Genomic DNA, 22,218 nt, shown 5'->3' with positions numbered 1-22,218 from the left:
AAAGTAGAGAAAGAGATAGGAAGAGAAATAAGGAGAGAAAAGGTGATTTTAGTTAGTTTGTGAATTTATATTTTTTCTTGTATATTGAACTTAATTTCCCTTATTTTTGTACTACACGAATATAAAATTTCATAAAACAAAATCTTCTTTTTGAACAACAAACACTCATAAAACAAAAAGTTTACAATCTTCATATTTCAAACATTTCATTGTAGAGACTAGAAACACACAAATAAAAAAATAGTGTAAGTTTACACCTACAAGAACTTAAACTGTTACATATAAACACAAATTTTTTAAAAAATGATTTAATTTACACACAATAAAACTTAAAAAAAAAACTAAAGAAAATTTAAATTAATTAGCTATTACGTCACTGTCACGATTCTCTTTGTGAAGCCTGAAGAAATAAGCGGCGGCGCTCAAGACGGCGGTGATCAAAGCGATACCTTTGAACACATCAAACTCATCATCCATGAAGTTAAAGAATATCACCACAAGAACCGACACGATCGGCCACGTAACAACGCTGATCACGTTCGACAACACGCTCGAGACAGAGAACACAAGTCCAACTATCCCAACCCAGTATACCTGCCACGAAACAGCTTGACCCACCATAGCCATCACGTACGCGCCTTTCCCCTTCGAGAACTCGTTCATCTCCCTCTTCAAATCGTCCTGCTCCCCGGCGATGAGAAGCCCCGCCGCGGAGATGATCGTGGCGACTAGGGAGGAGAAGACGATGACTTCAAGAACCGAAGCGAAGAAGCTCGGCTTTCTTGCGGTGGTTGTCTCGGTCCGTTTGAAGATGTAGCTGTCGAAGACGTTTTGGATGTTACAGAGGAGGAGGGAGAAGCAGACGGCGGCGAACAGAGCGGCCCACGAGCCTCTCGCGTAATTCTCCTCGGCCTCGTCGGGCTCGCCGCCGAAGGCGGAGGATAAGGTGAGAGCTCCGGTGGCGATGGCCAGAGCCGACGAGATCACGACCCATCTGTTAAACTTGATCTTGTTGACGAGACGCGCGAAGAGAGGAGTGAAGAGGAGCTGAGTCGTGTATATGAGTGTGAAGACGCCGAACGGGATCTCGAGCTTTCCCATGGCGGAGAGCCTCGCTTGGACCGACATGACGACTCCGATGCAGATGTAGATCACGGTGAGGGATTTGTAGTGGAGTTGGTGGCAAGGTTGGTTGTTATGTTGTTTCTTGGCGGCGATGATGATGAAAGGGAGGAGGAGGAGAGGGAACCCGACGGTTTGGAGGAGGGCTTGAGTCCAGACGCCGTCGTTTTGACGGGATTCGTCGTACTCGCTTCGGTTGATTTGGTCGTAGTAGAAGTTTTCGAGGAGTTTGGCTACGGTTTGTCCCACGATGACGAGGATGGTCGAGAGGAGGATCGTTGGCCAGTGGTTTGGTTTCCGGTTTGAGTTTCCGGTTTGGTTTATGAGTGTGGTTGAGTCACGCTCGATGTTGATGGGAATCTGCACAAAATGATCTGCAGAAGAGAAGAGGAATATTAAGCTATTAGAATCAGATTACTCGCCGGAGAGGAGGGAAATGATGATTATTACTATTGTTATTACCTTGTGGCTTGGTCTGAAAGATTGGTTGTTGATTCTGAGCCATGGTTAGGAACTGATTGAGAACTGATCGTCGGAGATTTGTAAGTAGTGTTGAGTTCAATGTATTGTCGGAGATCAGATCGGGTTTGTGTTGTTGTGTGTTTTGATGTTTCTGAAGTGATTGATGAATTAGTATTGATTTGGGATAAGGAAAGGGATTTAATATATATGCAAAATGAGGTCTACTTGGCGGCGTAATGGGTCAAATCCAAAGAGCTCATGTCTACGCGTCGTTGTTTGAAAATTTCCGCGTTACTTCGTCAGTCGTCACCAAATAAAATACTAAACCCACTTACAACGATACGTTGAAAGTTGGAACACTTGAAACTAATGAATTATTGTCTAGTCCTAACAAAATTATAAGTATGCAATAATCGACAAAAGTATGGTCAACGATATTCAGGATTGGATTTACGATTCGGTTTTTAGTTGAATCAATTATTAAGGAAATGGCAAAAAGAAAACAAATATATACTGCTCGTTTATTTTTATCACGGGAAATAAAAGATTACGGGATGGATTATCCAACTTTCTACGTTACGGGAATTGGACAAACACGGTGCCCATCATTTTCGCAGCCCTCATTATAATGTAATGCGTGTCCTTCTTGTTATTTTTATAACGGGAAATCGACCAAAAAAACACTAAACTTTGCAGAAATTGCCAAAAGAAACCTGAACATATGGGCTGGTCAAACAAAACACAAACTTTTCATTGACTTTAGAATTAATTAACAATGTTTTCGTTGACTTGCCAATTTAGCACGCCGTCAGCAAATTTAACAGAAAAAATGACGTCGTTAAGTGTTGGTGTTAGGTGAAACGACGTCGTTTTGAAATAAGATGAAACGACGTCGTTTTACATGATTTCAAAATAAAATCAAGACGACCATTGGGTTTGAACCCAGGTTGTTTGGACCAAATGCCAACGTACTTTACCACTAGGCTAATGGCTCAATCAATGAAACTATTAACACATTTAATTATATTTAGTACTGATTGAATATAAAAAAAATTATCTAAAAACTTAAAAAGATCTTTAAAATTTCTAAAAACTGAAAAACTAATTCCAAAAGAGAAATATTTCATTTTTTGGATTATAAAAAAATTGAAAAAAATCGAAAAAAATTCCAAAAAGTTAAAATATTTCAAATCGGAAAACATATAATCAGAAACTATAAAAAAAAAATTTTATTATTATTATTATTTATTTTTTTATAGTTTCTTATTATATATTTTCAGATTTGAAAATTTTTATCACTTTTTTTTGAATTAGTTTTCGAATTATTTTATTTTTTCAAATTTTCTTTTAATAATTTGAAAAATGAAAAATTTTCTTTTCGGCATTTTTATAAAAAAAAATAAAAAAATTATTTTTTATAGATTCTGATTATTTTTAGATTCAAATTTCTTTATAATTTTTTTTTTGTTATTTTCGATTTTTTTTTTATTTTCAATTTTTTTAATCTTAAATGAAAATGTTCTTTTTGGAATTTGTTTTTAAAAATGTAAAATTTGGAAGATTTTTGATTTTTAAAAGTAAAATAAAATTTTATTTTTAATTTCAATTTCAAAATTAATTTTATAAAAAATTCTTTATTTTTCAAAATTTTGGAATTTTAAAGACCTTTTTAAATTTTTAGAGAATTTTTTATATTCAAAATCAATACCAAATAAAAGTAAACATGTTTGTTCATACATTGAATATGCCACTAGCATAGTGGTAAAATACCTTGTCATTTGAACCAAACAACCTGGGTTCGAACCTTGGAGTCTACCTTTTTTATTTTCAAATCAAATAAAACGAAACGACGCCGTTTCACTTAACGTCAACAGTTAACGTTGGGTTAACGCTGTTTTAACTCTCATTTAACGGTGTGCTAATTTGGCCAGTCAATCGTAAGTTTCTTAATAATCTAAATAAGTCAACAAAAGTTCAGGCTTTTATTAGCCAGACAAGTGTACAAGTTTCTTTTGGTAATTCTTGCAAAGTTCAGTGTTTTTTTGGTCGATTTCCCTTTTTATAACCTTTAACTCTTTAAGAGTTCTGATATCATCTTCCCACCAATCTTGCATACTTTTTTGGTAAATTGAAACTAACATCTCTAATATTTATATGATAGTATTAAAATAGAGAACTCCTTCATTAATCCAATACAAAGGTTATTTTTGCACCCAAAAGACAGGTTAAATTTTCCCACCACCATGGATTATCTGTTGTAACTACTTCGCAAATCAAGTACTCGGATTCAATATGTTACTCAACGCAAACATTTATCGCTCTCAGGCCAAATGGTTCTCTGGAGATAAATGGGATATAACAGAGGTAAGAAATCAAGAGGGTGAAATAAAAAAAAAGACAATTCCTTTGGTGCTCCTTTGACAATTTTTTTTTTAGAATTCAGTCTATAGATTTTTTTTTTCAGTCTATACACTCCCATTGAACGCAATAGCCGCGTTTGAAGTTTGAATATGAAATCGTTCCTAATCCTACTCCGTTTCTACGACGCTCAACTCATTTAGACCCTTGATCTCTTTTTACATTGATGAACAGAAACTATATAGCCCACAGATTTAAAAGCTCTCAGCTACACTGGACCCCTAGTTTTGATAATACAGCCCAATACTCAAATCAATGAACCCTCCTCTCCTCCCTAACTTTTATAGCTTTAAGAAACTGAGGCAGCCAATGTTGATGCATAGCTTAAGTAGCAAAACCTAACCCTGTGTCAATAGATTCAAAAAGTCAAAGCAACTAACACTATCCATGGATCATATATACATTCTTCCGGTCACCAACCAAACACTCTTCATCTGCGACAAGTTTCGACATGTGTTTAGAGTTCCGCTATTCATTATCGGTGTAACAACTTCAGTACTAAACCGCAGTGGGGTATTGAAACTCCGATCAAGCAAACTTCACTAGATAGCAAATTTTGCAAGCTTTTCAATGAAAGGCCAACTCGAGAAGCGTGATTAAGAACCATACTTGCATCAGTAGAATCATAGACTATTCTTGTATCAGAAATGCAATAAAGAAAAACCTTTTTGTTTTTATCAATCCAACTACATGATCTATGGTCATAGATGCAATCAAGGGTATGACACTGAAACTGTGATTAAGCGAACTTCTTTAGATAACAATATAGCATTTTAACAGACTTTCACTGAAAATGCCAACTCAAGAAGCAATGAATTAGTATTAAGAACATAACTAGACTATTCAATCAATCTAGCAAACTCCTTTCTTCAAACTGTACGGTCCTACCATTATAGAGTCAATCAAGGATTTGGCATTGAAGCATCACAAGACTACTCTTTAATCATAGAGGCAGTGTAAGCCACAAATGAAGAGATAAAAATATATTTTATTTCATTCGTGTGTGACCAGTGATTCGTTATGATTCTTTTATTTGTCGAAGAGAATAAAAGAATAGAAGTCGAAAAGTAGTTTCAAACTTCTTTTTTTTAAGTAGCTTAGAACTTGGGACAGCGGATAGCCTCTTTCTTCAGCATTGTTCATCAATACTTCCCATTAAATAAACATGGAGTATTACATACAGAAAAATAGTAACTACCAACGCACTGACGACACTGACACTGACACTGACATATAAAATCTAGGGGAGCTAACGAGATTAGATACCCCCAGTAATTCGTAATCGGTTACGAATTAGATACTTTAAAAACATTTAACTAATCAATCGACGTGGACTTGTCGACAAGATGCTTGGACCACTTTAAGAATGGAGATTATTCCTGTAAAGATTATTGGTACTTGGTAGAGTGATTAACCAACCACTAAGGTACGATTTTAATTTGATTTGAGCAGTCTTTTCAACCAGATAACCACGTATTGTTGTGCCATCCTCATGTTTTCTTTAAAGGAAGAGGTAACTGATAGTTGATAGCATGGCTTGAGTAAGTTTACTTGAAGTTTGAAAGCTCCTGAACTCCAGTACTACCTTAAAAGTTTTCTTACTAATATGGGGACCAGCTAGGGAACTAGACCATTTTAGGAAGGTTCAATAGTGTTTTTTTTTTTTTGTAATCTTGAGAGATATGATTCTTTGATGAATATGATTCTATTTTCCGACCACGATTTCGCTTGAGTGGAAACGAGAATGAGCTGCTTGCAATAGTGTGTATTCTGTAATATATTTCCAAAAAATTTGCAACCACAAACGTAACCTTTTCTTCCATAATAAATACTCGTCAAATGTCTAAGCTATGTGTTGCAGTAGTCAGCTATCTCTTCACTTCACGAGCTTCTTACACTTGCTTTGAGTCTTTTGAGATCATCTTAGTGTGAGAATGGTACTACTGACATCTTTTTTTTTAATTAGCATCATTCCTCTTCTTATATAATATGATTTTCCAAGCTGATTTTGCAGTTATGATTATCTAATATTAACATCAAGTTGTTGCTGCAGAGTGTTCAAGGAAAGCCCGCTTCAGTTGGCCCATGGGGAGGCCAAAGTGGTCATGCATGGGATGATGGAACGTTCACCACCGTAAGGCAAATAGTTATAGCACATGGTTATAGTATAGACTCCATTCAATTTGAGTATGACAAGAATGGTAGCTCGGTTTGGTGTGAAAAACGTGGAGGAAAAGGAGGCATTAAGTTTGATAAGGTAAGACAAAGACTGTCTGTCCCTTTTAAGTAATATATATGCACGTTCTTTTCAGAAACTGATCATCTTTTCTCGTGTTGTTTTTAGGTCATACTTGATTACCCACATGAGTATCTGACTTCAGTCAAGGGAACCTATAGTGCATTTGATGTCTGGGGAAATCTATGTATCCGGTCGGTTAGCTTTGAGAGCAACCGCAAAAAATATGGACCATTTGGTGTTGAGTCAGGTACATACTTCACTATGCCAAAAACAGACTCGAAGATCGTTGGGTTCTATGGGAAGGCTGGTTGGTATTTGGATGCTCTTGGTGTTTACCTTCAACCAATCCCTAAAGAGACTAATCCCACGTCGAAAATTGTTTTGCACCCACCTCAAACTGTCCCCCAAGGTGATAAGAAACTCGAGCACTCAGTGATTCATGGAAATGCAGGAGCTGAGATCACCAAACATAAGGTGATTTGAAGAGTTTTATGTTATATATATTTTAGGTCTTTTGAATATACCTTTCATTTTTTCTGTGTTTATCAGTTGGTGACAGATACTGAGAAGTTGCAGCCAAAAGCTGGAGGTGGTGTGAAAATACATGGACCATGGGGTGGTATCGGTGGTATCATGTTTGACGACGGGATATATACCGGTGTTAGACAGATCAATTTGTCACGCAGTGTTGGGATTGTGTGGATGAAGGTGTGCTATGATTTTAAAGGACAAGCTGTGTGGGGAAGCAAGCATGGTGGCAGGGGAGGATTCAAACATGATAAGGTGTGTGACTTTGAAACCTTTTTGTTTTGTTTCTTTAAGCTAAACTACACGTTATATATCATAGTCTTTTTTGGTTTGAACATAATTTGCAGATTGTATTTGATTACCCATCAGAGGTCTTAACACACATAACGGGAACATATGGACCGTTGGTATACATGGGACCTAATGTGATAAAGTCACTGACTTTCCACACCAACAAAGGCAAACATGGACCTTGTGGAGAAGAACAAGGACCTTCTTTTACACATAGAATTGACGAGGGTAAAATTGTTGGATTCCATGGAAGAGAGGGCATCTTTCTTGATTCCATTGGTGTTCATATTGTGCCATGCAAAATAAGTCCCTTTAAGCCATCTCCTCATAATAACACTGGCATAGGGGCTAATAAGCTAGTTCTTGCAGTAAACGGCCATGGCGAAAAGGTAAATATGTAGATCCCATAACAATGGTACTTACGTATCTATCTGTTCAGATTTAAGACCTTTTCTCAGCTTATCTGGATTTTAACACCCTTATAGTAGTAGCTTACTTGTTGGCTTTAAATAACTAATTCTCACAGTTTGAGCGTGGAGTCGTGAAGGAACCAACAACAAACGGGTCTGGACCGTGGGGAGGCAACGGAGGTAAACCATGGGACGATGGTTTATTTTCAGGGATCAAGCAGATATTTGTAACAAGGGCAAATGATGCTATCTCTTCATTACAAGTCGAGTACGATAAGAATGGACAATCTGTTTGGTCCGTTCAACATGGTGGTCATAGTGGAGTCGCCACACACAGGGTAAACTGTCACGCCCACCTCTTACTTGATTGTTTCTTGTGGGTGAAGGCAATGTAAATAACATGCCGTTTTTACAATGTAAAAACAATCGATTCTGGTTTCATATACATAGTGCCACTTTTTGATGCACCACAACCATACATATATATATGATACTCATTTCAAGTCTCTCTTGCAGATTATACTCGAGTATCCAAACGAGACGCTCATCTGCATTTCAGGATATTACGGACCACTGAACAATTCAGACAAATCTAATGTTGTCAAGTCTCTGAGTTTCTACACGAGCCGCGGTAAGTACGGTCCGTACGGTGAAGAGACAGGGACGTTTTTCACTTCGACTAAAACACAAGGGAAAGTGTTGGGGTTACATGGAAGAAGCAGCTCTTACTTGGACGCCGTTGGAGTTCACATGCAGCAGCAGCAGCTTGGTGATAATAAGGCTCAGTTCAACAGGACTTCCTGTTTCAAGCGCTACTGAAAATCTTGTCCTTACGACACAAGAACAACATCTAACCTCGTAATGCTTACAGTTTATTACAAGTAAAATAAAAATGCGCCTAACCGCATTGCATTTCCTCTCCAGTGAATAACAATGTTTCTGTAGACCAAATAAATATGAAAATCTAGAGAAACAAGAAGCGAGTGTAAAATAAAATGAAGAAAAATTGCAATTTACTTGCTATAATCTGTTTAATGATATGCTAATTTGTAAGCTACTAGGTCAATACCCGCGCTACGCCGCGGGATTACTAACATAAATTTATTTCATATATAGATTGATAGTATTTTTTGCAGTGAGATAATAATGGTTGGAAAATTAGGGAAGATCCATTTTGTCCCAACTTTACAAATCTGTTAAAAGTAATTTTACTTTTTGATTTTATATTTATAATATTAATCCAAAATATTATTGAGTTTATCACAGTATCTTATATGCAACTAAGAAATTATTTTCATCTCTATTGAATATACAGCACAAGACGATTTATCAATACTTATGTAAAACATAAGAAATGGTTTTTAAAAAACCTTGATGGCTAGGAATAGGATTAGATTTTGTTATTATTCTTGTTAGGTTTTTAAAACTTTACGGTTCCTCTTTTTTTTTTCTGAAACATTTCCTCTATAAACTTAAAATTATGAATTTGAGGAGTCCATTCTGTATTTTGTAAGCTTATTTGGTTAGACTTTGTAGTTATGTGAAAGTATTTCCTTCCAACTGTTGTCGTTGCATGAACGTGTGACCAGATTATTCCACTCTTTTGATCAGTTGACTTCTTGAGTAAGACATACAAAACTTACTCAATAACTCACTTATTTTGAAGTTGGTCATGCAATTAGCTCTACTCCGGTGGAAATGAGTAGAATCGACTTCACTCATCGGTGTTCCAATAAAACAGCATAAACGGTCTTAATTTGAAACTCTCCAAATATTGAGACCTTGGTTATTTATTATAACAGTTGCACCCACAAAAAGGAACTCCAGATTATCGACTCTAAAGTAATCATAAAACTTACATCAAAATCACTAATTTGATAAAATAAAATGAGTTAACAGCGGTAACTTCAAAAAACCTTACCAGTATCAAACAAAATATTCCGTAAGCAGGAGCTAGATTTTACTCGTACAAAACAGATACCTCAGAAGGACATGTCTCCACATAAAACTTAGCAAATTCTTAGATTTAACAATATAGCAAAATGAGCTAAATTGGGCCTCCTCAAGGTCCTGCCCTGCAACTTCCAAGTTTTAATGGACTGAGAACCTTCAATCTACCGAACAAAATAAAAAACATTTCAAAATCTCAGTTTCATTAAAGCTTATTCTCAGAACACAACAAAGGTTACAACAAATATGTTTAGAGCTACGAACAAACATGAGAAAATCAACTCAAATAAACTTCAAGAGGCTCTAAATTCATCAGATCCTCAACATTCTTCATAACTTTTAAATATTTTTCCTCTCTCATCTTATACAAAATTCTTTCATCGTCTCTATGGCCTAACAATGCCCGGACAACAGAATTGAACCATTGATTCTTGTTCCAAATACTTATGATTTGAATTTTCAAATCACAATAGAGTACATGGGTACAAACAGTAAATACAGTGAATATCTTTTTCAGTCAGTGATTTTTTAGTTTGTACTTACTTTTGCGATGTCATATTTCTGAGAACAACATTCAGAACTTGGATGGTTTCGTATGGAGCATATTGAAGAAGATGGATTTGAGACTGAGGCTGATGGACACGGCACAAGCAATGCTACTTCGACCGATTGATACTTGGAATGATACTTTGCTGCAAATGATGAAGAAAGAGAAGTAAAAAACCATCAGTCAAGAATTGAGTAGATGAGACAACCATCTTAAATCAGCAAAATAAAAATTGCAAAGAAAGATTCTTGTAGGAGTCTCAGTATTTGATTGTTACGTATTCATATATGTGAGGAAGGAAAACCATTTGTGAACAATTATCATATCTCTATAAATTTTATATGCAGTGTTTTGACCCCATTCGCAACATAAAAATGTCGTACATAATATCTCAAAAAGAAATCTTGATGAATACCAGGATGTGCAAAGCCAAAATGTAGACGACAAATGCTGACCTGAAATACATAAGCCTTGTTTGCGTCTCATTTCTTGTAGCAGTTTACGGAAGGTAGGAATGAGCATCAACCTCATAGTCTGATCCAAATCCTTATCTGAATTTGTTATTTTGAACTTGTTCCTTGCAGCGTTTCCCTCGACGTTAAAGCTCCCATATCTTCTCCACAAACTGTTCAGTCTCTCTAATTCCATCTCACTCGAATGAATCTCACCAGCGATCTCATCTGCTTCTACCTGATACGCATATCAAAGGTTTCTGTTAAGAACCAGTCTAAAGGATGTAGATTGATATAGCTTGAGATGGACCTGCTTTGCAGATAATTGCTCGATTAGAGTATGGAGTTGTTTATCCAGTCTCTTCTCTCTCTGAGCTGAGTTAGAAAAACCTTCCCACTCAGATAACCCGAATGGAACTTTTCAGGCTATCAACCTTTCTAACGGAATCAAAAACAGGTCTCTGATGGGTTCTTACAGAAAATAAGCTATCTAACATAGTTTTTTGGCCTTTTTAACAACAAATCAGATTGAAGTTTGGCGTGTGCGAACATGACGAAAGTTGATGAAGATAAGTACCTGGAGAAGGCTGCTTCAGTGCTCTTTCCTGTTTAACAACCCAACTCCTCTCTAACTCCTGAACCTTCTCCATTAACCACTAAAGAATAAAATAACTTATACGAACTCAGGCATACAAGACAAAAGAATTCCATACAAATAAAAAGTAAAAACAAAAACTCATCAAACTCTCCAACTTCTGTAGCATAAGAAAATTTCATCGCCTCTGTATCTGCTCCATCTTTACCCTTCCAATAAGGTAGGATAACAGCTTCACCAGAGCTCTTGGAATGCCTTTCATTTAGAGAAGCTTGTGCATCCTCTTGCTCAGTTTTCAAGATTTCCGCAACCTCTTCTAGCTCCTGCAGACCAGATATCAAGCAGATCCAAAGTGGTAACAAGAATCCAGAAAATAAAAGAACAATCTTTTCATATCAAAACACTATCTGCACTTGAACTCACGTTCAACTTTGTAAGAAGAGAATCAGCTTCATGTCTTTTATCTTGCATCTTTGCCTCACAGATTGATATCTTATTTCATATGCACTGTTTTCTTCAAGCAGCGTCTGCTCTCTCATTTGAGCCTAATTTAAATGTAGAATAAGATCGATCATTCGACCAGAGGTACTCAATTTCTCATATTGATTCAGTTCTGTCAAATTAGAGAGAAAATGCCTGTTCGCGAGTGATAGCGAGTGAATCAAGCTGAAGAGTGAGAGCTGCATTGGAGGCGAGCCAGTGAACATAAAGGTGAGGCAGACGCTGGGACAAATCCGGTAGAGGTAATCTTGGATCGAACGGCTAAGAATTGTCGCTTTAGGGCCAAGCTCTCAACATATTTCTGCTGCTCCTTCGTGAACACTAATGGGCTCTCGTCGATTCATCTTCTCCAGCATCGTCTGCATCTCCGACAAATCTTTCTGAAACAGCTTAGCTGAGACAAGCGAGGTAGAAGTCTCCGCGATCTCATTCTTCTGCTTCAATGAATTTATGCTGTTCTTCGTTTTTTTTTGTCAGAGCTAGATCTGCGGCGTCGCCATGAGTGAAGTAGAACCGCACAAAGTAAATGAAAAGTTTATTGCTCCAGTTAGCCAACGAAGAACAACATAAAACAGAAGACAAATGACGTGTAGAAACAAAATGTTTCTATTGGTTTTTCAACTTTTTTCATTTATTGACATGTCACTCCCACGTGATTCTAAAAGTCTGAGGTGTCAAGAGCAGGAAAGAACCTTGTGTTATTACTGTGTGGATTCATCATCTTATATTAGTACATCTTTATTTAAAAAACTCATCTTAATTATATAATTCATTTTACAAAATCGTAATCATAACCTTTTTGAAAACAATGAATAAACTATATTTAATTTCCTAACATTCAATCCATCCCTCACCATCTAACTGCCAATATTTATTTTTAACAAATCAACATCCACGTGGGAGCAAAGTCAATGTAATCAATCATCTCTCAAAGACTCAAAACTTATAAATAATTTTCCAGCACAATAGTTCTTTCTCAAATGATTTTGTGTCGGCTGCTCGAATTCAGTCTCCAAAAAAACAAAACGGAACTTATTTGTTTTTCTTATACCGAAAAAATCTTATTAACGAAATAAAATATTAAAAACTATAAACTAGTGTAGCTATAAGGAATTTTTTTACATATTCTACATTACCTAATATGCAAATACAAATATATAAATATATAATAGATCGGATATCTAGGTCTAACTAGCTAAAAATAAAAATAAAGACAAGAAAATAGAAAAATGGGTATAGACAGAAGAGCGAGGAAGGACTCACCAACTGGTTGTTAAGTCATTTAATCCTTCAATTAAGCAATTGAACAGACACACACACCCACCTACCTATAGTTGTCGTTTGTTTCTAATATCTTCTTCCTTAAATCAGCTTCTCAGGGGCACTTTTGTAGTTCAAGATTCCACGTATAGCGATGTTTCTACGTTTTTTTTTATGGTTTAATTTCCGTTACCATATGTATACTGTATAACATACATCTGTTATATATTGAGAACGAAATGAAAAGTGAATGATGATCTACATTATTTTGGAAGTATGATCAGTACTATGAGTCAAGTCAATAACAACACATCATCATTCATTTCTTTCATAATCAATATAACATTGTTTTAAAGGTCTTAAGATTATTAAAGAAACGTCGTCATGATATCATCCCTAATCTTACGTTAAAAGTATATTATCCCTAATCAGAAAAGAAAGGAATTAGTGATTTTTGTGCTGTCACGTGTTTATCTAGCAATGGTTGGCGCACAAGAAAAAAAATATTTAATTAATTTAGAGTTCGGCATAAGATACAGAAGCTTCTGCCGGGACGGGAAAGATTAAAAATTACAGGCAGCGGTTGCCAAAATTTCCTGCTAGTGTTATTATTGTATTGTTGATATTGCTAAACAGCTTACCTTTTAAAAATTGGGGTTGGTGTTTGTCTAATGTCCCAATGATAAGATTAGTTGGTTTTGTTCTTGTTTTTTTTTTAAATTTCAGATTTTCCAATAATTAAACGCCTCTCTCGGGATTGAGTCTAAAATCTCCTTCTCCTTTATTTTTTTCTCTTTTGTCTTCGACTGCTGGAAACCCTTCTCTTCTGAGTTTCCTGATATAGCTGCCACCCACATCCACAGTCACAACAATCTCTCCTCTTTTTTCTAGGGTTTCTAAAAGTTTCAGTTTCTCTTACAGGTAGTTTCTCTAGTAACTTCAATCCAATTTCTTGATTCTTGATTTTCTATGGTTTGATATACCCTGCATTTCTTTGTTTCTCCCTTCCTTTTTGAAAATTGTCCTAAAGATGAAATCATCAAAAAGACTAGTTTTTTCTGTATGTAATAACTAATAATTGATCTTCTCTGTTTCTGAGTCACTGAGTTGCTACACAACTTCATTCACTCATGCATTTTTTTTCATCTTCGAACTAGGGTTTCTGTGTATCCAAATTAAGCTCGATTCATCGGGGTTGTTACTCTTTAAGATTACACAATTACCGAAATGGGCTTTCTGGGTTTCTTCAGTTCTTGACGAAAAACACTCTGCTTTTATCAAGAATTTGACTTTAATCCACAGAAGTTTGTTGTTTTCGAAACTGTTAATGAGAAAATGTGTTTGGTATAATGGATTACGATGTTGTAACCTCTCCACTCAGATTTCTCCATTATCTTTTTTTTTTTCAAATTCCCACCTTACACGACTCTTCCTCTGCTTCTATTTTTTTTTCTGCAGGAACTCATTTTCAGACCAAACTCATCAAGTTTAAGACATTTACTGTAATAAAAATTACTGTTAATAAAACGAAAAGCCATGGCGGTTTATTACCCAAGTAATGTCAACTGTTACCAGCAAGAACCAATCTACCTCCTCAACCATCTTCATCATCAACAACAACAACCTTCCTCCTCCTCGTCCTCCGCCGCCGCCGCATCTTTCGTCGGCGGAGAGAATGCTCGAAACGAGATGGTTTTCATTCCTCCAACCACCACCACCATCGGAGGAGGAGACGTCGCAGTAGTAACCGCTCTTCCTCAAAATCTCAACGGAGACGACGTTCCCGTTTCGAGCAGCGAGCTAACCTTCCGCGACGGCCGAGGACTGTCTCTAAGCCTCAGCACCCAAATATTAGACTATCACCACCAATACCAACCTGGTCTCAGTCTCACACCAAATCCTTCGATCTCGGTTAAGGAAACGCCGCCGTTTAGCAGAGAGATGTTGTTGCTGGGTCAATCTGATCCTTCCTCCTCCGGTTTTGCTGGATTCTACAACGGTTATCGGTATAACGAAACGTCATCAGGAGTGGGGTTTATGAATATGAGCAGCGTTCTGCGTTCTCGGTATCTTAAACCGGCTCAGAGTTTGCTCGATGAAGTGGTTAGCGTCAAGAAAGAGTTAAACCAGATGAGGAAGAAGAAGAAAGGTGAAGACTTTAACAATGAGTCTAATGGGATATCAATAGAGTTATCTACAACGGAACGTCAAGAGCTTCAAAGCAAAAAGAACAAGCTTTTATCATTGGTTGATGAGGTTAGTTATTTAACTAACTCTCATCTCTTATATAACTTAGTTCTTGATTTTGTTTCTTGTGGTTTGTGTTAATGGTTGTTAGGTAGATAAAAGATACAACCAATATTACCATCAAATGGAAGCATTAGCTTCGTCGTTTGAGATAGTAGCGGGGTTTGGATCAGCCAGGCCTTACACATCAGTGGCTCTCAACAGAATCTCTAGCCATTTCCGCTCTCTTCGCGACGCGATGAAGGAGCAGATTCAGATGATGGGAGAGAAGCTTGGGGAGAAAGGAGGAGAGTTTTCATTAGATGAGCAGCAACAAGGAGGGGAGAGGATACCGAGATTGAGGTATTTGGATCAAAGGTTGAGACAGCAGAGAGCTTTGCATCAACAGTTTGGGATGGTTAGACCGTCTTGGAGACCGCAGAGGGGTCTCCCTGAAAGCTCTGTCTCTGCTCTTCGCGCTTGGCTCTTTGAACATTTCCTTCATCCGTAATGTGTTTTCTTCTCTCGCAAGTCACAGCTTTTTGCAGAACATTTTAAGAGACTTTATGTTTGTTATGTGTAGATACCCGAAGGAATCTGAGAAAGTGATGCTTGCAAAGCAGACAGGACTGTCGAAAAACCAGGTGAACTGAGCTTTTCTTCTTGCCTGACCTTAAAGTTGCAATCTTTGTGTTCTGCTTGAGTCAGCTCTGGTTTATGTGTTATGTCATTAGGTTGCAAATTGGTTTATAAACGCGAGAGTTCGTCTATGGAAACCGATGATTGAAGAGATGTATAAAGAAGAGTTCGGTGATGCGTCTGAGTTACTAATACCCAAGTCTTCTCAAGGACCCCACATCACCACCAACCAAGAAGACTCCTCGTCGCAGCAGGAGAACAAAAATAACAATCTCACTTATTCATCTGCAGAACCTAAACCAAACCGTACTTCAGGCAATGAAGATGACCAACAACAACAACAACAGATGAATCGGTCAGCGGATTACGATAGTCTAATGAACTATCACGGGTTTGGTCCTGATGATTACCAGCAAGACAGCAGATTCTCCAATGGCCATCACTTGCACGACTTTGTTGTCTGATAAGTTAATACAACCGCTCTTGAAACGTATGACACTATTCTTGAAGCTCAAGAAATGTGCTTCTTGCATTTTTATAGATAGGCATAGATCATACACGCATATCAGTGGCTTATAAAGTAGATGTGTAGGTTTGCTTTTGTGTATAGTACACTTTTGTAACGCCAAATATTTGATGTGTGTGTGTATAAGATTTACGGTGGTTTAAGTATGAACACGGGAGATGGACTTTTTGACTTTTATATTAATGATGGGCTGTTCTTTATATAATTGGGCCTAAAAGCCCAACTTGTCGACGTTGACTATTGATTCACCTACGAAACAGTCTCCTAGATCCCACTGATGTCACTATCCATCTAACCATCCTGACAAAAGTCTACACGTGGCATTATGAATATTTTATTCGGCTACGCTTATAGTGATGGAATGAGAGTCATCGAGTCCGGGAAGCTATCAAAGCAAACACCTGAGTCAGATGGTTCATTGTATACTGAACTAGACCGGTAATTTTGTGACGCTATTGAAACTAGTCATTTAAAAATCCTTTTGCTTGTGAGCTCTAGAGTTGCACGAACATATATGGATCATTGTTTGCCTTTGTGTTAGGCCAAATGGTCAGCCTTGTCTTGATACAAAAGAGTTCGATCTATTGAGCAACATGATGCAAGCTGTGTATGAAGAACGGTATGATGAAGCAGGTAAGGGCTAGGCTTTCCCTCTCCCTAACTCCTACTGGAATCTTTTGAAAGAACCAAAGATCAATATCTTATTTTGTTTTAATGATGTTGCAGCTGAGTATAGAGACATGCTTAGTTACTTCCAAGCAAAACGCAAATTAAGGAAATACAAATGATAGGTATGGTAAGAAAAACAAAAGCTCATTTACCTATGCTTATACGCAACTAAAACAAGTAATCTATATTGTGTATGTGTACTTTTTTTTCTTCAGGCAGTTCGGAGATAAAAGTATTTGTATAATGTGTAAATAATGAACAAGCCATTGCTAGAAGAGATCAAAGTGGCGGAAGACACTTGCAAATTGCAAAAGAAATAATATCTTTCCTATGATGGAGGAAATATTGGAGAATATTTGTTCTCTATCTACACTTTGTGTACGTAGTAATTCCCGTAGATAAAAGACGAAACTAAAAAAGAAACTGAATGTAACATGATCGTGAAATCAGTGCGATATGTACATGTTATATACATTGATCTTCTCTATATAGAAAAGTACGAAGCACATTAATTAGATTTAATAGTGAATAAGTGATCTACTTGTGGTCTTAGTCTAACAATTTAAGTAAGGACTAGATTCTGACCCGCCTAGTGAAAAAGGGCGGGTATATTTTTTGTTTTAAATTTAGTTTTTATATATGTGTTTTTTTGTGATTATATTCGTATGTTTCTTTGTAATCATATTTGTGTATAAATCAAAATATATATTATTAAATAACGGCAATTTAAAAATTGATCCGGTATACGTTCGGTTAAGGATGGGTTGCGGATCGAACCCGGCCCGCTGACCTGCTAATCCGCAGGTTTCAATTTTGTTCTGATAAAAAAATCTGACCCGTATAAACCGCAAACAAATAATTTTGTACCCGCTCCGCTTAATTTTGCGGTTATCTGCGAGTTGTATTTTTTTAAACAATAATTCTTTAATATAATAATTGTAAAGATATATAAAAATATATTTATAATAAACCTTTTATCTATTATCAAAATTCATATACAGTTATATATTTTGATTTGAATAAAATAATATTTGAAACTTAAATAAGATATATGGTTTGAAAGTTGAGGTCGGATCATAATTTTAATTTGTTTTTTTTCGTTTTGGTCAAAACAATACAATAATTTAAATATGTAATTTCAATGCCAATCAAAAGGATTTATCATTGTCCAAGTTCCCGTTATTTTCTCATGATGGAATATTATTTATGAAAATGTAACATCAGTATTTATATTTTGAAACATCACATGTATTCTCATTCCTAAATAAGAATGTGGTTGAACGTTCTGTTTGAAAATATGTATATTTAGTTTGGGTTCGAAGAAACTACATATAACATATAAGCCTTATACGTATATCCATTTATTAAATTTGGGTTTGGAAAAAGAAAAAAGTTTGGGTTTGTACAAATTGCATATAACTTATAGATATTGTACAACTATTTGTTATGTATATTCGTTTAGTTAGTTACGTGAACATAAATCTATGAATTTTAATAGCATAAATATAAATTTAAAAATTTTGACCTATGATAATAATATAAATCTATTTAGACCCGTTAACCTATTAAACTAATTGGTCTCGTGATCCGGAAAAGATCTTTTAGTTTTTATTTTTGTTTTTTCATTAATGGCATAATCGTTATTAAATCTTCTTCTTCCTAAAGACATCTTTTTAAGTTTCCTACAACTTTCTCTAAGGTTATCATCCAAGTGTCTTCAACAACAACTATAACTTATGACGATTTGTTATAATCGACTTGTTAGCTTTGACCCAAGTTCCCTGAAAAATTTAGATGAAACGTTTGTTGATCAAAAAAAAGGATGAAAGATTTGTTAGCTTTGTATGGGAAATAATCACTTATCACGATTGTGTTTTCTAATTATAAAAAGATTGCTAAAAAAATAAAAAAACCGTAAAAGAAAGTAAGTGATAGAACATGGGCCCCACATATATTGTATGCTCTTGATGAAAATAAGGAAGTTAGTAAGTTACGTACGGTTAAATAATATTCTAGTGTAGTTATATTTACTTTATATTGTAGATGCAGTTATAAAATTTAAGAAGTAGATACAACTTTTATCAATAGGGCAAACTGCAGAATTAATAGAATATATTAGATTTTGACCCGCCCTTAAATGGGCGGGTATTTTTTTGTTTTAATTTTTTTGTTTTATATTTGTTTTTTCTTTCTGATTATATTTGTATTTTTGTAATCATATTTTTGTATAAATTTTAATCAAAATATATTTTATTAAATAATAACAATTTAAAAATTGATCCGGTATGCGCACGATTAAGGCTGGGTTGCAGGTCGAACTCACCCCGATGATCTGCCAACCTGCGGGTTTTCAATTTTGTTTTGTTAAAAAATATGACCTGCACAATCCGCAAACAAATAATTTTGTACTCGCACCTGCTCTGTTTAATTTTGTGGTTATTTGTGGGTTATATATATTTTAAAATCATTATTTAATTTAATTATTATAAAAATATATTTATATTAAAAACGTATACATGATTTAAATTTTAAATTAATATTTTTAAATTCCTATATTTTTTGTAAAATATCTAATTTTTACTTTTATTTTTTAAATACTTTGCGGGTCGACGGGTAGCCGCGATCCAAAATCCACCAACCCACATTCACCCGCATAAAATACTCATAACCCATATCCGCAAATCGATTTTTCAAATAGTTGGACCAAACTTATGATCCATTCTTAAAAGGACAGATATATTTTTGTTTTATATTTTTAAGAAATATATTTGTTTTAATTTGAAAGTGTGGTATATTCTTTGTTTTTCTTTTTTGAGAAATTTAATTTTTATATTTGTGTTATTTTTGTAATCATATTTGTATTTAATATAATTTTTGATTACTATATTAAATATCTCAAATTGTATAATTATACATTTGTACCACATACATATAAGAAATTATTTTAAAATAAATTTCTAAAATTTTCAATACATTAGAAAAATATACGTGGTGGTTACAGAAATGTATATGTATATTAAAAAGGTGTAGCAGAAAAAACATATACGTGGTACAAAGTTTTAAAAAAATTTAACAGGTTTGTGGGGCCACAACATACGTGGTGGTTACGGAAATTTCGAAGCAGTTATTAATCTAGTATATTAGAAAAGTATGTAATGCTTTATACGTGGTGAGAAATGGAAAATAATAGATGGACATAACTTATATCAATTGGTCATGTTGAAGAACTAATAGAATAGATTTATTAATAGTTTTGCATTAGAACATATGAGTTAGAGTTTTGAAAAATATAATGTAAACTAGTGGTTAAAAATTATAAAAGATTTTTAGTATGGTTAAGCAGAGAATGGGACAGGTAGAACCGCAGACAATCATAAAACAAATAGATTTAATTATGCGGTTATAGAATCATTTTATAATATTTTTTGAACTCTGTAGTGATAAGAATAAGCGTTAAAATTAGATGAAATTAGCAATGGTATTTGTTACATATGTGTGTCTTAAATTTCTGTGCATCCTACGGTACGGTATGCCTTTTCGGTTTAGGAAAATTACTATTCCTATTAGGAAAAGAAAATCGGGTTTTTTGAAACTGTATAAATATGTGTTTAAGGGTTTGTAAATTATTATCACATCAATAATAAGAAATTTTAAGCGAGTATTTGCCTCATACGTTTTGTTCTCTATTCTTCTTCTAACCTAATTCATGGCCGTTCACAACAGTATTTTAGTTTAATCTAAGACTATTTCTAATGTATTTTGCTATTTTTACCTCTAAAATAGAGTAACTTTATAACAAAAATAAGATATATTTTCATGTATTTCTCTAAAATATCAATTTTTAAATATATAGTAAAAATAGATGAATGTTATTTATCCTTCTATAAATAAAGGATAAAATAGAGATGAGATTGGATCAATTTTACCTTTAAGTGTTATTATAGAAGTAAAAATAGTAATAAGTCGGAGATGGAGATGTCTAAGTGTTCCCTTGAACCTGCTTGATCGATGATACTATTGGTGTGAATTATTGGTGCTTGTGACTTTGGATTCTGTAATTTGAGGTCAAAAGTTAAAAGGAAAAGAACAAAAAAGGAATAAAAAAATTAAGTGAGTTGTGACATGATTCGATAATGTATGGTCCTGCATGTTAGAAAAAGGGACGCATCGACCATCCACATGGTATATGACCAAACAAAGGACTCGTCACAAGTTTCAGGTACAGTTTGTTCACCTCTTTTACTAGTAATCTAATACAACCTCCCCTAAAAATAAGGAATTATGCATGGCAATGCCACACAACAATCGTGTTCTTTTTGCTGTGACTTGCAAATACATTGAATCAGGCTCAGCCAAGCTTTAACAAAATGTGAATTGATTCGTGAAGTAGTACAATATGATTTGACTAAACAAGAAATTAGTTAGGCCATCTGAAGTTGATCTATACAGCTAAGAATATGAAAGAGACTGCTTTTTTTTCAACCACAATCAAATCAATAAAAGAGGTGATTCTTTGTACCATGAGGTTTTTTTTTTTTTTTTGAGCAAGTACCATGAGGTTTAGAATTCAACTAAATTGTACCAAACTTGAAACGTATGTGATGATTCTAGTTTTCGAAATGCTTCACGTTGCGTTATTAAGAGAGCTATCAACGGTTTGGAGCACATGGTTAGATTCAGTTGTCATGATTCATGAGCCGTATACAGTGAAACCTCTATAAACTAATAATGTTGGGACTACACCAAAACCATATTTTTTTATTAATTTATAGAGATTATTAATTTATCAATATACTAATTGAACCAAAAATTCAATTTGGAACTATAAAATTATATTAATTTATAGAAATTTTTAGTGTATATTAATTTATCGAGTATTAATTTAAAGAGGTTATATTGTATATGTCTATTATGTAATTCATTGTTAGATATTATGATCATTTAATAAATTTTAACTTAAGGTAATCGACTATAATAAAAGATAAAACACATTTTTATACAAAGCAAATGGAAGCTTGAGGTATATTCCTTCCAGGTATTTTCTCAGTCCCGGGAGTAGTCTGTATTGACTCATAGCATTTGTTTGCGGATATTTATCTTCATTTTCTTCTGCAATTGTTCATCAATTAACAAATATATTACAATGGAAATTGGCACAAAAATGCTAAATGGCATAAATGTTTTGAAGAAAATTAGATCTAGGTTCTTGTTGGAATCTGGTCGAAGTCCTCTCTTTCTCGATCATATATATTAGCTTTGTAATTTATGTCACCAAGTATTCATAAATAATAAGTCCTCTCTTTCTCAATCTATATCAGCTTTGTAATTTATGTCACCAAGTGTTCATAAATAATTAAAATATTTTAAATCATTTTCCTTGTAA

General features: G+C 34.8%; 4 protein-coding genes and 1 pseudogene across 4 annotated transcripts; 3 read left to right on the top strand and 2 right to left on the bottom strand.

Annotated features, from left to right (window-relative positions):
• Positions 1 to 127: 127 nt before the first annotated feature.
• LOC108822013 (purine permease 14) lies at positions 128 to 1,766 on the bottom strand. The gene is made up of 2 exons (XM_018595025.2): positions 1,585 to 1,766; positions 128 to 1,496 (listed from the first exon to the last, which is right to left on the bottom strand). Exons 1-2 carry the CDS (start codon positions 1,625 to 1,627, stop codon positions 358 to 360), a joined length of 1,182 nt encoding a protein of 393 aa, XP_018450527.1. The 5' UTR covers positions 1,628 to 1,766; the 3' UTR covers positions 128 to 357.
• A 4,042-nt stretch (positions 1,767 to 5,808) lies between these two features.
• Positions 5,809 to 8,527, top strand: LOC108818860 (jacalin-related lectin 3). Its single transcript, XM_018591807.2, has 7 exons — positions 5,809 to 5,939; positions 6,056 to 6,259; positions 6,347 to 6,715; positions 6,791 to 7,024; positions 7,117 to 7,449; positions 7,587 to 7,808; positions 7,987 to 8,527. The coding sequence occupies exons 1-7, from the start codon at positions 5,937 to 5,939 to the stop codon at positions 8,287 to 8,289; spliced, it is 1,668 nt and encodes a 555-aa protein (XP_018447309.1). The 5' UTR covers positions 5,809 to 5,936; the 3' UTR covers positions 8,290 to 8,527.
• Positions 8,528 to 10,358: 1,831 nt separating this feature from the next.
• On the bottom strand, positions 10,359 to 12,372 carry LOC130498788 (uncharacterized; annotated as a pseudogene).
• A 914-nt stretch (positions 12,373 to 13,286) lies between these two features.
• On the top strand, positions 13,287 to 16,341 carry LOC108823105 (BEL1-like homeodomain protein 10). The gene is made up of 5 exons (XM_018596352.2): positions 13,287 to 13,696; positions 14,234 to 15,031; positions 15,114 to 15,508; positions 15,585 to 15,645; positions 15,736 to 16,341. The coding sequence occupies exons 2-5, from the start codon at positions 14,312 to 14,314 to the stop codon at positions 16,102 to 16,104; spliced, it is 1,545 nt and encodes a 514-aa protein (XP_018451854.1). The 5' UTR covers positions 13,287 to 13,696; positions 14,234 to 14,311; the 3' UTR covers positions 16,105 to 16,341.
• A 143-nt stretch (positions 16,342 to 16,484) lies between these two features.
• Positions 16,485 to 17,007, top strand: LOC108819714 (bifunctional nuclease 2-like). The gene is made up of 3 exons (XM_018592763.2): positions 16,485 to 16,604; positions 16,708 to 16,799; positions 16,893 to 17,007. The coding sequence occupies exons 1-3, from the start codon at positions 16,492 to 16,494 to the stop codon at positions 16,952 to 16,954; spliced, it is 267 nt and encodes an 88-aa protein (XP_018448265.1). The 5' UTR covers positions 16,485 to 16,491; the 3' UTR covers positions 16,955 to 17,007.
• The last annotated feature ends 5,211 nt before the right edge of the window (positions 17,008 to 22,218 follow it).

The sequence above is a fragment of the Raphanus sativus genome, chromosome 8, assembly GCF_000801105.2.
Source record: "Raphanus sativus cultivar WK10039 chromosome 8, ASM80110v3, whole genome shotgun sequence".
Taxonomy (NCBI): domain Eukaryota; kingdom Viridiplantae; phylum Streptophyta; class Magnoliopsida; order Brassicales; family Brassicaceae; genus Raphanus; species Raphanus sativus.
Note: the sequence above shows the minus strand (reverse complement) of the source record. Positions and strands in the feature narration are given on the sequence as shown.

Bases quoted from the DNA above. Each gene is read 5' to 3' on its own strand.
- LOC108822013 (XM_018595025.2), bottom strand. From the start codon at position 1,627: ATGGCTCAGAATCAACAACCAATCTTTCAGACCAAGCCACAAG. The intron at 1,497-1,584 runs GTAATAACAATA...TCTCTTCTGCAG, and splicing joins CTTTCAGACCAAGCCACAAG to ATCATTTTGTGCAGATTCCC.
- LOC108818860 (XM_018591807.2), top strand. The intron at 6,260-6,346 runs GTAAGACAAAGA...TGTTGTTTTTAG, and splicing joins GAGGCATTAAGTTTGATAAG to GTCATACTTGATTACCCACA. The intron at 7,450-7,586 runs GTAAATATGTAG...TAATTCTCACAG, and splicing joins TAAACGGCCATGGCGAAAAG to TTTGAGCGTGGAGTCGTGAA.
- LOC108823105 (XM_018596352.2), top strand. From the start codon at position 14,312: ATGGCGGTTTATTACCCAAGTAATGTCAACTGTTACCAGCAAGAACCA. The intron at 15,509-15,584 runs GTAATGTGTTTT...TGTTATGTGTAG, and splicing joins TTTGAACATTTCCTTCATCC to ATACCCGAAGGAATCTGAGA. The intron at 15,646-15,735 runs GTGAACTGAGCT...TTATGTCATTAG, and splicing joins CAGGACTGTCGAAAAACCAG to GTTGCAAATTGGTTTATAAA.
- LOC108819714 (XM_018592763.2), top strand. From the start codon at position 16,492: ATGAATATTTTATTCGGCTACGCTTATAGTGATGGAATGAGAGTCATC. The intron at 16,605-16,707 runs GTAATTTTGTGA...CCTTTGTGTTAG, and splicing joins TTGTATACTGAACTAGACCG to GCCAAATGGTCAGCCTTGTC. The intron at 16,800-16,892 runs GTAAGGGCTAGG...ATGATGTTGCAG, and splicing joins AGAACGGTATGATGAAGCAG to CTGAGTATAGAGACATGCTT.